At 43.2% G+C, this 17,480-nt stretch overlaps 1 protein-coding gene across 3 annotated transcripts in view; it reads right to left on the bottom strand.

Annotated features, from left to right (window-relative positions):
• The window catches only part of SMPD3 (sphingomyelin phosphodiesterase 3), a 351,886-nt gene that overhangs the window by 243,505 nt on the left and 90,901 nt on the right, over positions 1-17,480 (bottom strand). For all 3 annotated transcript variants that reach the window (XR_014528790.1, XR_014528791.1, XM_083514992.1), the window contains exon 4: positions 6,204-6,279. Coding sequence is in view for 1 of the 3 variants with exons in the window: in XM_083514992.1 (XP_083371118.1) it covers positions 6,204-6,279 (76 nt within the window). In the remaining 2 variants the exon portion in view is untranslated. The remainder of the gene's footprint in view (positions 1-6,203; positions 6,280-17,480) is intronic.

Raw genomic sequence — 17,480 nt, 5'->3', positions numbered from 1 at the left:
ATAGATGATAGATAGATAGATAGATAATAGATAGATATAGCAGCTTCCCAACTGCTCAATCAACTGCTCCTGGCAAGGGAGCATGTTTGTGCAAAAGAATGAAAGTACTCAGCACAACACAAGGAACACAGGAACCTGCTTATACTGGACCAGTCCATTGGTCCATCTGGCTCAGTTTTACCTATGCTGACTGGTAAGATTTCTCCAGTTCTATCAGGAGATGTTGGGGATTAAACCTGGGACCTTCTGTATGCAAATCAGGTGCACTACCAAAAGGGTTGGGGAGAAAGTCCTTTTGGTTATGCAGCTATAAATGGAAACTGAGCCCCTACACTTGGCGGTGGCAGCGTTCCATGCAGTGGAAAGGGGCAGGGGGAGATTTCACATCTGCCTTTGTTTATCTAGTGAGGTCCAACTGATACTCTCCAAGGGCTCTGCCAGTTTTGCATCATCAGGTAGCTGCCCCTCACTTTTGCAATTTGATTTATGGCACGATGTGTCTGTGTGATGCAGAAGCCGTAAACGTCCTTGCTTGACTTCCTTACCTCATCCATCATTCACACCATTCTGTTCAAAGATAATTTGGAGCTGGCTTGGAAATTTCCCTTTTGAATCACCAATAACGGCACGCATGTATGCGACATGCTATATATGTTTTCATTAGCTCAGGCTGAACCGCTTCCCATCTAGTGTTTTCAGTTATTCAATATCTGTCGGCTGGTTTTAGGCAAGGAAAAAAATATAGATCTACAAAATTTGTGACTGAAGGCACAAGGGGGTATTGAATGAGTAACTTTTAGCTACCCAGTGTGTCATGTGCCTTATTCGCTGAGCCACCAGGACAACTCTCCACAAGAGGAGGCCACTGACTACTATTTCTCCCAACTGTGGACAGTCAGAAGGAGGTACTGCTGCTCAATGATTTAGAGCAGGCTTCCTTAACCTTGACCCTCCAGATGTTTTTGGCCTACAACTCCCATGATCCCTAGCTAGCAGGACCAGTGGTCAGGGATGATGGGAATTGTAGTCTCAAAACATCTGGAGGGCCGAGGTTGAGGAAGCCTGATTTAGAGATTGTGAAGTGACACAAGGGGCAATGGGATTTGCCCTGACTTAAAAAATCCAACTCCAGCCTGGATCTACAACTTGAGAAACAACATGTCTCTTGAGTAAAGGCCAAATTGCTAGCAGACAAAGTTGGTTACTCAAACGTTAAGGCCTCCAAGTTAAATGGTACTTGTTTCCCATGGATTGGGATTGGGTTTGGATTGGGTTCTGAGAGCCCTGACACTCTCAGTGGAAAATGGTCTTTTTAATTTTTGAGTTGCTGTGTTGCTGTCTGGTTTTATTTTATTTTTTAATCTGAACACCCAGTGTTGGTGCTAAACATAATAGGAGTGATTTTTAAAATTCATATCTACAACTCAAGCAGCAAATCAAAAGAAGGCACTGTGAAGAATGAAACAGATCACTTTTGAATCAAGTATAATTGAACGAGGCAGAGGGTTGGGGTGGATTTCCCAGTTCTGATTTGTAAGTTTCCACCAGACTGGCTGTAACCAACATCCTGCTCTGCTTTTCTTTCTGATTTCCAGTGGATAATTCCTATAGATTATTTTGTGATATTTTTGTTTATTTATTCAAACGAAAGAAACATCTATTCTATTTACTTGATCGAAATGAAATGTTTCCATGCCGCTCGGTTACTTAATTGCATATCATGTTCTTATTGTTGCATGATTTCATTTGACAGGGTTTCTTACCCTGCAAGGCTATATAAAAATACTGGGTGGTGTTAAACTAAGTTTTACTCAGAGCAGACCAACTAAAACAAATGGGCCTAAATTAATGTTCATTAACGCCAATCAGTCTACTCTGAGTAAAACTTACTTGACCCATATCCACTTAAATTAAATAAAATATTAAATGCCTTGAGTGGAGTTTGTTCTTTTTCTCTTTGCTGGGAGCTTTTTGTCACCCTTTTATTTAAAGCATGTGGTTTGTGTGTAAGAGATTTATATTTATGGTTTGCACTTAAAGGGGAATCAACTGGATTCGCACTTTCTAGAACAATCCGCAAACACAGCCATCCTTCAAAATTCACATTTCTCTGAATTTTGCAACACAGTTCTCCAACCGAGTGCACAAAAAATGCATATGCTGGTGAGAAATGAGCATAAAAATACATGCTAATGACAATAACATACAAAATTGCATTTTATTAGGGGAAATTACTTTGCAGAAATGTGTATATCAAGGGAAATTTGTTCTAAGAAGAGTTTGGATTTGATATCCCGCTTTATTACCACCCGAAGGAGTTTCAAAGCGGCTAACATTCTCCTTTCCCTTCCTCCCGCACAACAAACACTCTGTGAGGTGAGTGGGGCTGAGAGACTTCAGAGTAGTGTGACTGGCCCAAGGTCACCCAGCAGCTGCATGTGGAGGAGCGGCAACACAAACCCGGTTCACAAGATTACGAGTTCACCGCTCTTAACCACTACACCACACTGGCTTTCTAAGGATCAAAGGGTTGGGGGGGGGCAAATTGATGTGGAAATGTGGACAATGGAATTTCATTTTGGGAAAATGAGAAACTGAAATGGATAGATTTTCTCATGGTTGGTGGCGGGTCTTCCCCCTGCTCATGATTTTCAATTCAAAATCACCTCCAACACATTTTCTTAGTTAAGAGCAGCTCCAAGGAGGTTATCTGTAAGGGCCTGGTGTCTTTGGGCTGACAAAGGGTCTCCGCTTCTGCTTTAAGTGCTGACTCCACTGTCCCCAACACTATTCTTCTGCTACTTCTTTTTCAGGAAGTACAGCTCCTGCTTCCCAAATTGCAGCATCTGCCAACTTGAGTTGTTGCACGTACACCTCTGAATTCTAAACTGGAGCCAGGCTTACTTTCAGCAACCATCAATTTGTATGTTTCAAAACATTTCCAAATAGGCTTTCTTTGACAAAAACACATCCCAGACCAGCACCTTTTATGTGGCTCAAGCTTTCTTTTTCTGCCATCATGTCCCATCCCTCATTTTTTAGAAACACAAGAAATGTTTTGGATGAGATAACCAGCACAGCCAAGCAAACTCCACTGTTATGAACTCAGGTCATTCTGTTTTGTTCCATAAATGAACAGAGATTTATTGAAGGACATCTAAGCTTTTAAAACCTAAGCTCTCTTGTATTTGAATACAGTGTGATAGATAAGCCGGGAAATATGAAGCAAACATATGAAAGACAAACAGGAAAGGAACTTGGAAGCCTTAAAGGGAGACATTCTGATGGGGCAAAGGGGGATTATTCTAGTCCTCTCTTGCCATGCTCCTTCTTTGCCTTAAATCTCAGTGAGATGGTCCAAGATGGTCCACTAAAATTTGGCTAAAGTGCAGCGGGTGGGGAATAGTATGAAGGAACTGTACAAGAACTGCACAAATAGCCATAATATCACATCTGGGTATTATTATGACTACATTTGTTTCAATACTTTCATACTTTAAGGTTGAATACCACTGTTTCAATGTTTCTCCAATGGCTACCAGCCATGATGGCAAGGTTCTCCCTCCATCGATGGTGGCAGTATGCCTCTGATAGTCAATTGCTGGGAATCACAAGTGCTCAGAGTACTGTTGCATTCAGGTCCTGCTTTTGGGCTTCCCATTAGGGCACTTGATTGGTCACAGTGAGAGCAGGGTGATGGATCGAATGGGGCATTGGCCCAATATAGAGAAGGTACCAAATTGATACATCCCTGCTACAAAAGAAGTGTATTGAGAAGACAACAAAACCAGAGTCTGTTTCATATCATGAATAAGATCAGCAAAACAAAGAATAGAATTGGATCAAAAATATATTGGGAGGCCTATTACTCATCGGGCACTGTGATCTAAACCACTGAGCCCATTGGGCTTGCCGGCCAGAAGGTCAACCTAGCCATTCAAAAGCATACCAGTGCAAATAGATAAATAGGTACTGCTGTGGCGGGAATGTAAATGGCATTTCTGTGTGCTCTGGTTTCCGTCACGGTGTCCTGTTGTGCCAGAAGCGGTTTAGTCATGCTGGCCACATTACCTGGAAAGCTGCTGTGGACAAAGACCAGCTCCCTCAGCCTGAAAGCGAGTTGAGCACCGCAACCCCATAGTCGCCTTTGACTGAACTTAACTGTCCAGCGGTTCCTTTATCTCCTTTTTATCTCCTCTTTTGACCCAAGAACCACATTCAACCTTTGTACCCCAAAGTTGATATTGTTAACATGTCCATACCAACCCATTACTCTTTTGTATCAGCTCTTTACAAAACAAAGTCTAGAATGTTCCATCTCCAGTGTTGTATATACAGGAGAAATATTTTTACAAAGAGTCCTAGACTTCTGCTAACAGTTTATGCTGGGACAGGAAAGGTTGACAAGTTGGATTTATTTGATCGCTATAAAGAGACTTGGTCTATAAGGTGTTTCCCACCAATGCCACCATTCCCTGTAGAAGTTAGGTGGCAGCTGGGAGGGCAAAGCTTTTAAATTTATAGGCTAACCCCAAAGCTTTACCAGATGACATAATGTTTATCTTGAGATAAGATTTAAATAATATTTGGATTATCAACCATTACGCAGATTGGCTGAGGATGGCAAGTTTATTTGCTGACATGAGGTTGGTAGAGAAACAAAGTTGCCCTGGTCTCTTTCTGGATATTCTCGGGTGGCCATGAAATGACTCAACATGGTGGTTTTCCCCTTCCACATCATAAACTGATTTTTTTACAGTTGTATTGTGCTGGAGATTTACGTGAAACAAGGTAATGGGAAAGATCCAGTAAACAGTGGAAGGAGAGGCCAAGGAGAGTTCAGTAAACCATGTTTCACATGGAGTGAATCACACCACAATCCAAGCTCCTTTGTGCTGGCTTGGGGGTAGTTGGATTGGATGGAGGTGTCCCTTCACTGAGCTCCCCCAGCTTCTGCCGGCCTCTGTCCAATGTCACTCTGCCAGCATGAAGCTCACTATTCTGCCTGCCAAATGTATGGGACATCAGGATCTGGGGACAGAGGGGCAGAGCAGGCCTAGGATCTGCTGGGAACTCAAGGCAGATTGACTACCACCCCATGACAGCAACTAGACCCAGTTTGGGCCCAACTCCTGTGCCAAGTCTAGGCTGGTGAAGATTTGCAAGCTGCCCAGCTTCTGCTCCAGCCAGCACACAGGAGCCAATTCCTAGGGGCAGAGGTCCTTCCGGTCCCCCCAATAAATTATTTGAGGGGGCTGGGCCTCCCCAAAGTTGATGGGCATTGCCCTTCAAATGCTATGTGTGCACCATGTATTGTGATCAATTATGTGGGGTGGGGCTTACCTCCCCCCATATTTTATTCATATTGGTACCCTTGAGCTACCAGCATGAGCAACAGATGTGGCAAAGGTAAAGGTAAAAAGACCCCTGACCATTAGGTCCAGTCGTGACCGACTCTCACTTTATTGGCCGAGGGAGCCGGCGTACAGCTTCTGGGTCATGTGGCCAGCATGACTAACCCGCTTCTGGCGAACCAGAGCAGCGCACGGAAACACCATTTACCTTCCCGCCAGAGCAGTACCTATTTATCTACTTTCACTTTGACATGCTTTCGAACTGCTAGGTGGGCAGGAGCACGGACCGAGCAATAGGAGCTCACCCCATTGCAGGGATTCGAACCGCCAACCTTCTAATCGGCAAGTTAACCCGCAGTGCCACCCGAGGCCCTGTCCCCAACAGATGTGGTAGCCTCTGTCTATTTCTAGTTTATGACACTTTTGCATCTACTCACTCGTATATCTGCCCATTCCTTCATCTATCGATATTTTTTTAGCCCTCACAGAAATTTGTATTTAAATATGTATTTTCAATCTATTTTCTTTTAAAATTCATTTCTAAATGTGTTTCCTCTCTAATTCCCAACCCGCTTGAAGCCAACATTTCTGCACCCAGCCCTCTCTTGATGGATCTTAGGCTTCCAATAGACCTTGCAGACCTGATGTCTGTCTGCTTGCCCTGGCTCTGCAGAATACTTAGGGCAATGTACAACCCTTCCCTGTCTGCAACATTTTCAGCTGAGATGGTTAAAGTACTGACAAGAGACCACTGAGAAGAGAATAGCCAAACCCACTCTTTCTATCTCTATTCTACAATAAGTAGCAAAAGAAGCAAAACAAAGATTGGGAGAGCAATCCGTACAGTACCTGCCAGAGCTTGCAAGTGAGTGCAGGAAATGTATCCCACAATTCTTTGGTCCTGAGGTGTACTTCCCACTTGCACCTGGGAGGAAAATAAGAGAGGAACAGAAGGGTTAATGGACAACCATCAGACCTTTCAGGATCAAAACCCATTAACTGCAGGGAAAACATGAGAACTATTTTATTTTTATTTTTGTAGCAAAGCATAACTGTTCTCAGAGTAGAGCTATAATGAGAAGAGGTGCTGGTTGTTCTTCTTGGGGGGTTCTAGGTGAATTTTGCAACATGCCTTTGATGCAATAATTAGTGATAGCTTTATACGGGACCATCCACATATCATACTGCTTTATTACTTGTATCGTGATGCTTCCCCAATTTTACAACACAAACACCATCTGGAGGGGCACCCTTGCACTATAGTGCAAAGAAAAGAGGAGAAGATCCAGAACACACACAGACACACATACAGCTCTCTCCTCTTTGCCAGAGGGGAGCCTGAGAGCCCATTCTCACTATCCTTGTTTGTATAGCTGACATGTGTAGGATGTGCGTGCAGCGGGAGCATGAGAAGAGGACAATAGGTGAACCTTCATTAAGGACTCCTAGCCCTGGTGGCCAGGGTGCACTTGCTGGGGATCACACATGGGGAGGGTCCGGTTACACTCAGGTCTTGCTTTTGGACCAGAAGAGGCACCTGAGACCAGGATGCTGGACTAGATGGGCCTTTGGCCTGATCCAGCAGCAGGGCTCTTTTCAAGTAGTGTTGTTTTATTGCTATGGCTGATGGCTGACTCAAATAAAGATTCATTCATTCATTCTTTTCAGATAATTATCTTCTTAGCATTTGGCTTGACAACATTTCTTTCCTACGGTTCCAGGGTTGATCCTGCATTATGACTTCCTTACCACGGAGTATTTTTGACTACAGTGATACCTTGGTTCTCGTACTTAATCCGTTCTGGGAGTCCTTTCAACTCCTGAAACCATTTGAAAACCAAGGTGCGGCTTCTGATTGGCTGCAGGAGCTTCCTGCACTCAAGCAGAAGCCGTGTCAGATGTTTGGCTTCCAAAAAACGTTCACAAACCGGAACACTTACTTCCGGGTTTGCGGTGTTTGGGAGCTGATTTGTTCGGGAGCCAACCATTCGAGAACCACTGTATATACTTTAAAGGATTTCTGTTGAGTGGCAAAGCATCTATAATCCACCTTTTCATGCAGGAACCAAACAGGCAACACGTCGCCCCAGATGCTTGATGAACTCTCCTGCAAAGGCACCTCACTCAATCATTCATTTCAAGGTTTGCTGCAGGCTTGAAAGTAGCTGCATTCTATCTCCACTCTTAATCAGTTTCTGGAAATCACAAAAGGGGGGAGAGGAGTGTTGCTATTGCTCTCCTGCATGTGGGCATCCCATAATGGACATCTGGTTGGCCTCCTTGGGAACAGGATGCTGGAGTAAATGAGCCTGATCCAGCAGGGTTCTTCTTATGTTTTTATGGTTATGTGATGGCAGGAAAACTACCATTTTCTCTCTCTACTCCCCGACAACCCTTTTCTGTTCCTTTAGCAGGGTGAAATTTGCACCAATCTTGCACCTGCTCTGACTTCATTATCCAGGCTCCCCCTGTGCCCAACAAGTCAGGCATATTATACTACCCAAAGGGTCTGGGGGGCGGGAGCCTTTGGAAGTGATCTTGCCAGAAGGCACATTTCACATTTGCTCTTGAGTTCAAGTTGATCTTTCATTGGGGAACAATGAGATGGACAGAAATGTTGGTAGAGCCTACAATCAATCAGTAACCTCAACAAGGATCGTAACTTTGCAGGCTTAGTCACCACCCTCCCAATAAGACCATTAATTCTACAGTCTAAAATTACCCAATTGCATTGCCTCCTCTTGCCCCAAGTGAGATTTGTAGGCCTTTACGCAGACAAGGACAAGGGGAAAGCCATTGTGGGCACTTGCGTTGATAAGGCCACCTCTGGAACAACTAAAAACGATGTGAAGATTTATTTCCCCTTTTACTTCTACATTTTTGCATTGTTCTCAAGCACAACTGGGTTCTATTGGGAAGTGTATTTTAGGAAGCATGGGCAGCCAGTGAAACTATAAACAGCTGTCCAGAGAGCATGGTTCCCCCCCCCCGAAGTTAAAGGACAAATACACACCCAGCCCTCACCAGACTTGTAAAATTAAGGCAGGTTCTGTGCCAAAATCCCACACCCCAGAGGATTTCTTTTCTCTGCCCCTCACAAAAGAGGCAGAAAAACTACAGCTTTTTTTCACAGGGCTGGGTTGCAATTCTCGAAAAGGATGGGCATGCTTCTGCCCAGCACAACATGATATGCTGCCCCCAGCGATCACCAGTGAGAGTGTCTCTTTCAGGGCTTTCCATAGGGAAGATTTTTCTCAGGGCCACAACGGATGAAGAAAGTGGCACCCCTTCCTTCTGTGCACTTGCAATGAAAATTGGGCCCCTCTGCACCTAAGAATTTCATTTCGGAAAAGGATGCAAATGATTTCCGCTGAATACTAGCCCTGAGAATCGCAAGGGAGGGCAGAGCTGTTGCACTCTGCTCCTGCTTGCGGACTTCCTGTGAAGCATTTGTTTGGCCACCATAAGAACATGATGCTGGACCGTGATGGGCCAGACCTGACAGGATTTTGCTTTTTTATGTTTTATCTCTTAGAGCCTCATTTTCTTACGTCTTTTAACCCTCTGGTAGGCATTTAATTAGTGACTGCAGAATGCTAGTAAATCATATGCAATACATTTTCAAAAACACAGGCTTTCCAGCTTGCCTCTTGCTAAGTTGAGAACACAGGTGCAGCCTTTCAAGGACACTTGAGGGCAAGACAAAAAGGCACATTCACCTCAAAGCTTTGGAAATGCATTTTCTTCTCTCCGATGTGCTGACTGCCTGCTGCATATTTGGCTTCAAACTGGGGTCGAACAAGATTTACAGAAATCCCTTTTTATGAGTTGGCATTCTTGCCCTCTTGCCTGCAGAGATTTATTGTACTTTACAAAGCAGCTATGCTATGTTAATATATTATTTAAGCACGCTAAAACAGAATTAAATGTAAGTATGAAATGTTAATGGAACTAGCTCTAATCACTCGCTGGTTCCTTACATCCACCCTCATTGCTTGGAGTGCCTGGTGGCATAACACAGCAACTTGTGGAACTCACTGCCACAAGATGTGGAGTAAGCTACTATCTTAGATGGCTTTAAGAAGAAAATAATATTGGCTTGCCAAAAACTAAATACCATTGCACACAAATATTGTAGAGTTGTCCATTTTGGTGCTGACCCATAGCTGTCCCTTTAAAAGCACACCGTGGTCCAGCAATCAGCAGGTGATGATTTAAGCAGGGGGGGGGGACCTTTTCAGCCCGAGATTCCATTCTGGGCAACTGTTTCAAGGGCCACATGTCAGTGGGGTGCGGGACCAGAGGCAAAAGTGGGTGTAGCAACTAATGCAAATTCTACCATTGTACGGTAAGCTAATTTCTACACACTCTCACAGGTGCTTCTTTTCCTGCAAGCAAGCAAACAAGCGGCACTATAAGAGTTCAAGGGCACATTCCAGTCAAACAAAAATACACAGGGTGTGAAGCAAAGCCAGTGAGTGAGTGTGGCCTTGGCAAACTACAGAGGGCCAGATAGGGAGGAGGCCTGGGGGCCCGCATTCAGCCCCCAGGCCTGAGGTTCTCCTCCTGATTTAAGCTCTGTGCAAAAGAATTTAATCTGCAGGTTATAGCAGAAAAGACACATCTGTTTAAAGGTAGAGGAGCAAGGCAGTTTGTTCTTTTCCTGGTCATTTGGCAGCACTACAGTCATTGAAATAATTGGGCATCAAATGCAGATACTAAAGAAATACAAGGCAAAATGTTTGTATTAATAGAGCTCCAGTTCAGGGTTCCAGCAGGCCTTGCTGGCTGTGCTCTTGTCCATGATACTCCATTCCATTCTTTCCTCCCCCAAGCTTCCTTCTCAACCTTCCAGCATTCAGTCAGCATTCAGTGTGGCCATGAAGCATCCTCTTGTTGAATGATCTCTTTAAATTTTAAGGTTCATTCTTGTTCCATAAGATGTGTATTTCTTTAAAGGCCAGAGCAAATAACGTGACCTAGTTTTACAGCTGTGAAGCAGTATAGCAGGTGCTGTTAAGTTGTGGCAATTAAGCTGTTGGGTATGGTATATAAAGAGCAGCATGGAGCTCTCTCAGTACCCTGGTGGATGGGTTATGCTTATTGATATATTGTAATTTAGTGTAAAAGGAGTTTTTGTTTTTGTTATTAAAACCTAGCAAAAGTTATTTTGCGTTTCCCGAATGTGTGGTCTCCCCAGCACGCCTTCTGCAGAGCAACTAATCTGCAAATAGCCAACACCTCTACCCCCACTTGAGTGTTCTGGGGTCCTTCCCCCCCACCCCCCATTTATGGTTTTATCCCTTAAATAAATTTTGTATACTTCTGCAAACCATGGGAGTCCCCTTGAATCTTCTGGTACCTCCCTCTTGTTCATTTTTCCAGGCAGATTTTAAAGGATTTTCCATTACAAATTTGCCTGGAAACAGGATGAGGCAGACTTAGTCCCATCCTCTCTGAAAACTGGGATGGATCAGACTTTTATAGGTCCAATCATCCCCATGTGCAACAGTCCCATTGCCAGGTACCTCTGAAAGGTAAAGGAAGTGAATGAATGTGGTGGCAACTAAATGCCCCGTTATCTCTACGATGGTGATTCCCAGTAATAAAGGAAAGCAGGAAACAATAAGATAGCTAATCACATTCTTATTTAAAGGAGGGCCTATTCTGCTTAATAGTCAAAGGCAAGAGCTGCCCACTGTTGCTTTTCTCTTAAGATTCTTGTGCATCTAGAATGTGTGGAATCCAGCCAAGTCTTGCATTAGCAGAGGCTGTGTGTGTGTATATATGAAATATTTAGATTACTGCCTAGGAATAAATGCGAAACTGCTTTTAAAAGCTGATGCAGAAATTCCCAGGACAGGTATGTAGGCAGAAATAAGCACGAGGTGCTTGCAAAACCCTAGAATGGTTACTAAACCTCTGAGGGTTTGTCCATCTGTACTTGTAAATAGGCAACACAGTGGGACTTCTCACAGTTCACACACGAGGCTTACACTAGCCCAGTTCAATTTTGGACTCCTTCCTTCCTTCCTTCCTTCCTTCCTTCCTTCCTTCCATCCATCCATCCTCCCTTCCTTCTTTCCTTCCTCAGCTCCTAGATTCATTTAAAAAATAAATAAAAATGCTACCCTATCTTTCTTCCTTAGCAGAACTCAAAGTAAGGCTTTCTGGGGATTTCCCATCCAGGAACTGACCTGCTTAGCCGGCTCCCTCCTGATGTTTTGGACTACAACTTTCATTAGCCTCCACCCAGAATGGCCTGGTGGAAGCTGTAGTCCAAAACACCCAGAAGGTGACAGGCTGGGGATTGGTGCTCTGATCACTACACCATACTGGCCTTTTTTTGACGCTCCCTTCAGTTTGTGATTCGCCATGGGGAGTGGCGAGGCTGCTGCTGAAGAAAAATAAGTCTAAAACTTCATTGAGCTGATGGAGCTAGTTTGCTGACTCTCTAGTTCTTGAACAACGTAATTGCAAGAACAACAAGCAAACAAGACAGTTTGGAATTCATGACAGACCACACTACAGCATGCCTTGCAAAATCTTATGGTGATCGATGAGATTTAGGCACCCATAACTTTGCACCCAGCATGCTTAATAAAATGCTTTGCACAAGATTTTTTGAAATGGCACCGATGTTGCTCCAGTGCACTTTCTAGCTAGGCTGGGGGATCTGAGCAAGATTTACTGATTTGTTTTATTTGGAGTCCTGGCAGTAAACAAGTCCCTCCATCCCATCTTAGTGAAGACTTGGGAGTTGATAATTAAGTCTATCAATCCTCATAGTAGCTGGAAAAGAGGCTTACTTTCCTGCAAGAGGGGTGGAAAAACAGCTGCCAGCTTGCCTGGGTGGGTCATAAATCAATGACTCAGCTTTGGGCAGCTGGAAGCAGACTGGTTTTTTAATCCCTTAATCCTTAATATATGCACATGCTGAAGGGAGTCAGTGACATGAATGATGCCCAGATTTTGGAAAGGTTTGGCTTCTTCTTTTTTGTTTTATTTTTAATTTTATGAAAGCCCCGTACAGTAAAAGAATCCAGATTTACACACTGCTGCCCATCAGAGCAGATAAAAATTGTGCTAGATGGATCAAAAATACTTTGTCTTGGTACAAGGCACCTTTCCGGTTTTTTGTTCAGTAAACGAAGATCATGGCCACTTGGCCCATCACCTCCTGGCAAATAGAAGGGGAAGAAATGGAGGCAGTGAGAGATTTTACTTTCTTGGGCTCCATGATCAGTGCAGATGGTGATAGCAGCCACGAAATTAAAAGACGCCTGCTTCTTGGGAGAAAAGCAATGACAAAACTAGACAGCATCCTAAAAAGTAGAGACATCACCTTGCCAACAAAGGCCCGTATAGTAAAAGCTATGGTTTTCCCAGTAGTGATGTATGGAAGTAAGAGCTGGATCATAAAGAAGGCTGATCGCTGAAGAATTGATGCTTTTGAATTATGGTGCTGGAGGAGACTCTTGAGAGTCCCATGGACTGCAAGAAGAACAAACGTATCCATTCTTAAGGAAATCAGCCCTGAGTGCTCACTGGAAGGACAGATCGTGAAGCTGAGGCTCCAATACTTTGGCCACCACATGAGAAGAGAAGACTCCCTGGAAAAGACCTTGATGTTGGGAAAGATGGAGGGCACAAGGAGAAGGGGACGACAGAGGACAAGATGGTTGGACAGTGTTCTCGAAGCTACCAGCATGAATTTGACCAAACTGCGGGAGGCAGTGGAAGACAGGAGTGCCTGGCGTGCTCTGGTCCATGGGGTCATGAAGAGTCGGACACGACTAAAGGACTAAACAACAGCAACAAATGTTCCTACCCCCTGTACCAAGGGTGAAGGATATCTGCCAGTGGAGGGCACATCCAAGTGGTGGGCTGGGTCAAGGGCCAATGTGGGCAGAACCCCCCTTCTCACTGTGTCTTTCCAGAACCCTCTTTTCTCCTCCCGTTTCTCCTTACCTAGCAGGCTGCTGGTTGTCCCTTGTGCCACAGAAGCCTGCTAGTCTCAGGCTCAAAAACCCTCTCCCAACATAGATCCAACAGGCATCCTCACTTTTGACTTTCAGCTGACTCAGGGAGGCCTTTTTTATGTAGACAGGCCTCTGCACCTGCTTACATTTTTTTATCAGCCAGTCCCTGTAATCATATTGCACTATTTTTTGATGTTTAATACATCGCCACATTATATTGTGTCTGTTATGGTGGTATACAATACTTGAACGAATGAATGAATAACACCCTTGCCAAAGCTCTGAACATGCAGAATAATTTTGAAATTAGACTAAAGGCTGCCCACTGCCCTATTTGGAAAGCCAGAGAGGATCCCTAAAGGAACACCTTTCCACATATCTTTCCTTACCTTTTGCCACCTGCCCATAAACCGAGGCTCTCCTCTGAGTGCCACCTCCAAGGGAGCTCCAGCAGGTGGCAACAAGAGAACAAACCTTTTCTTTAATAGCCCCTTATTATTGCAATACTTTCTCCAGGGAAGCCTGCCTGGTACCTGCTTTGTTATGATTTTGGTACTAGGCACAGATATTTTCTCTCTCCTCTATACATTCTGGCTGCCCCAATGTGATTACAATAGGGATGAACCCATGTTAAAATTCTTAGTATGTTTTTCACATGCTTTCATCATTTTCATGGTTGTTTTTATTTTTTACTTGTGTTGTAAATCGCTTTGGGACTTTTTTTGTAGTGGGAAGCGACATACAAATGTAACAAACCTAGAACAAGTTCCCTTGGGAGCAATGCAAGTTGTGCCACCATTTTCAGTGGGGTTGTACAGGGGGAAACGTAGCTGCCCCCATGGAACCAACAAAAGACAAGAGAAGAAGCTCTCAAACCACCTTCTAAGTGAACACATTTTTGAAATTAAAAAAGTTTCATGCAGAGGTTTGAGGGTTTTTTTTTTAAAAAAAAGGATTTGTGCATATTCCTCCTAAAATATCCACATGGAACCAGAACAATGCCGGCACTACTGTAGAACTCTGCAGAACTGGAACCAGTCAGAATTTGGTATCGTGTCCATCGCTACCTTGTATGCAAAATGTCCCAGTTTTGGGCTCTAGCAATTCCCGGGAGATCTGGGAAACACTGAAACCCTGCAGAGCTGTTGCGAATCATTAAAGATGCTACTGAGGTAGACAGATCAGTGACCTGCTTCATAAGAACATAAGAAGAGACCTGCCAAAGCAGGCTGATGGCCCATCTACTCCAGCATCATGTTCTCACTGTGGCCAACCAGATGCCCCTCATCCAAGCAGGACTGAGCACAGCAGCACTCTCTATATCTGTGATTCCAAGCAACGGGTATTTAGAAGCACACTGCCTCCAACCATGGAGAAAGAACATAGCCATTGTGGTCAGTAGCCACTGATAGCCTTAACCACCACTGCCCATGAATTTGTCTATACCCCCTTTAAAGCCACCCAGGTTTATGACCATCATTGAATCTTGTGGTAGTGAATTCCAAAGGTTAACTGTGTGTTGTGTGAATAAGTGCTTCTTTGCATCTGTCCGGAAGCTTCAGCTTCAGTGGATGGCCTCGGTGGATTCTCGTATCATGAGAGAGGTTCTTCCTACCCATTTCCCTAACACCATTTTCAAGAAAGCATCCTTTAAGAATTGGAGGGCATGGCTTGCTTAATTGGCAAATGGGACCCAGGTCTTGGAATCCTCCGAGATTTATTGCATTCCGTTGTGAAAGAGTTCCCTGTTGGCCCCTGCAAACTGTTTGCTGCGGTGCTGATAAAGAACAAGGGACGGAAAGTACAGCCAAAAGTCCAAGTAAGAGCTTGGGCAGGAGGTGAGCCAGCAGCTCCCCAAGCTCATAAACTGACAGATGCGCCACACAGTAAAGTCAATGCAACTGGGTTTATGAGATGGGCAAAGTCCATGGCCACTGAGATCATAATGCCTGCCTTTCCCTCCCTGCCTTCACAACAGCTCTTTTTGCATCTCTCTCTCAGAGATGTGTTTTTACCAGGGATGGGCGACATTTTGGTTTCTCTCTGTTTCTCATTTCCCCCAATCTCAAATTCATTTATCCACACATATTTGCAGAACAATTTTCCTTAATATAATGTACTTTCGTATGCTGCTTTTCACTAACATATGCATATTTATTCACACTGAGGGAAGACTGAGGTTGATGGGGAATGTCCCTATTCATCTGAATGGACTAGGATCCACTGCCTAGCTCCTTGTCCCTCCCCTGTCAACAGCAAAAGCAGAAGGCAGAATAAGAAAGATGACACACATTTTCTTAATTTGCCACAATCTATACAGGTCAGAGAAGCCCACTTTGCTTGGGGCCTGGCTTACAGCAAATGGAACACCAGACTCATTTGCCCGGAAGAAAGGAACAACTGAAATTTTACTAACATTGTAAATGTAGGTGGGAAACAAGCGATGAAAAAAAAAATTGAATTTACAAAATAAACCAGGGAAGTTATTAGCCTGGCAACCGAAGAAAGAAAAAGAAAAAAAAGGATAATCCATAGTCCGCTAAAAAATGGAACCTCCATAATCAATCAAAAAGAGATAAGACACAAATTTGTTAAATTCTACATAGACCTTTCTAAGAAAGAGAAAGAAAACGCAGAATTGCTATTGGTGTATTTGGAAGAATGTAAATTGGACAAATATCAGAAGAAAATGCAAAGATATTAAATACTCCAATATCAATGATGGAAATGCAAAGGGCACTAAGTCAAATTAAGACAGGAAAATCCCCAGGGCCAGATGGTCGGTCAGCAGGATATTATAAGAAATTTTAAGAGGAGTTAATGCTTCCACTCAGACGTTATGAACAGGGTATTGGAGACAGGAAGGATACCAGAATCCTGGAAAGAAGCATGTATAACTTTGATACCAAAATATAATAAAGACCTATTAGAACCTAAAGATTATAGACCAATATCATTATTAAATAATGATTACAAATTTTTCACGTTGATATTGGCAAATAGATTGAAAATGACTCTAAGACATTTGATACATGAAGACCAGATGGGTTTCCTTCCTGGGATACAAATGAAAGAAAATGTTAGGAGCATTATAAATGTTTTGGAATTCTTAGAAGTCCATAATGAAAAGTAGGCAGTGATAATATGTGTGGATGCCGAAAAGGCCTTCGATAATGTCTCCTGGCTATTTATGATGAAGTTACTGAAAAGATGGGATTTGAAGAAACCTTTCTAAAGGGTATAAAATCAATCTATAAAGCTCAAACAGCCAATATTATAGTAAGTACTAATATTTCAGAAAAATGTAAGATACACAAAGGGACGAGGCAGGGCTTCCCATTGTCTCCACTGTTATTCATATTCATATTAGAAGTTTTGGCGCAAAATATAAAGAAGAATGATAGAATACAAGGAATAATAGTGGGGCAGCTAAACTATAAATTAAAAGCACTTGCGGATGACTTAGTGTTAATTTTAGAACAACTGAAAAAGAGAATATCAGAAGTGATAGAACAGATAGACAGATTTGGAAAACTAGCTGGTTTCAAATTAAATAAAGGAAAAACCAAGTTGATGGTTAAAAATATGGACAACCAAACAAAAAATGATCTAGAAATCATGTGTGGGAGGAAAGTAGAGGGGAAAAATAAATATCTGGGGATCTGGTTAACAATGAACAACTATAACATCTACCAAATAACTACATAAAGGTTTGGAAAGAAATAAAGAGAAATTTGGAAATGTGGGAAAGAATAAAACTATTGTTACTGGGCAGAATTTCAGCTATTAAAATGAATATCCTTCCAAAACTGTTATTCTTATTTCAAAATATCCCCAAAATTAACAACACTTGATGCTTCAAAGAGTGGCAGGAAAATATATCAAGGTTTATCTGGCAGGGAAGGAAGCCCAGAATACAGTGGTACCTCAGGTTAAGTACTCCCCAGGGCTGCAAAGTTCAGTGAGCTGATTGTAAAGTTCTTTGCACACAAAATGGCAAAGAAATGATATAAAAGAGAGAAGAGGAGATCCAAAATCATGGCCCATAAGGATGTTCTCATTTGCAGGCCATATCAAAATGGATAAGGGCCACTCCCAGGACTTGGGACAGGTCCCATTCATTTTGATGCTGTGTTAGATGGAC

This window comes from Podarcis liolepis (genome assembly GCF_965112155.1).
Source record: "Podarcis liolepis genome assembly, chromosome: 7".
NCBI classification, from domain to species: domain Eukaryota; kingdom Metazoa; phylum Chordata; class Lepidosauria; order Squamata; family Lacertidae; genus Podarcis; species Podarcis liolepis.
This window is presented reverse-complemented; position numbering and strand designations above follow the sequence as displayed.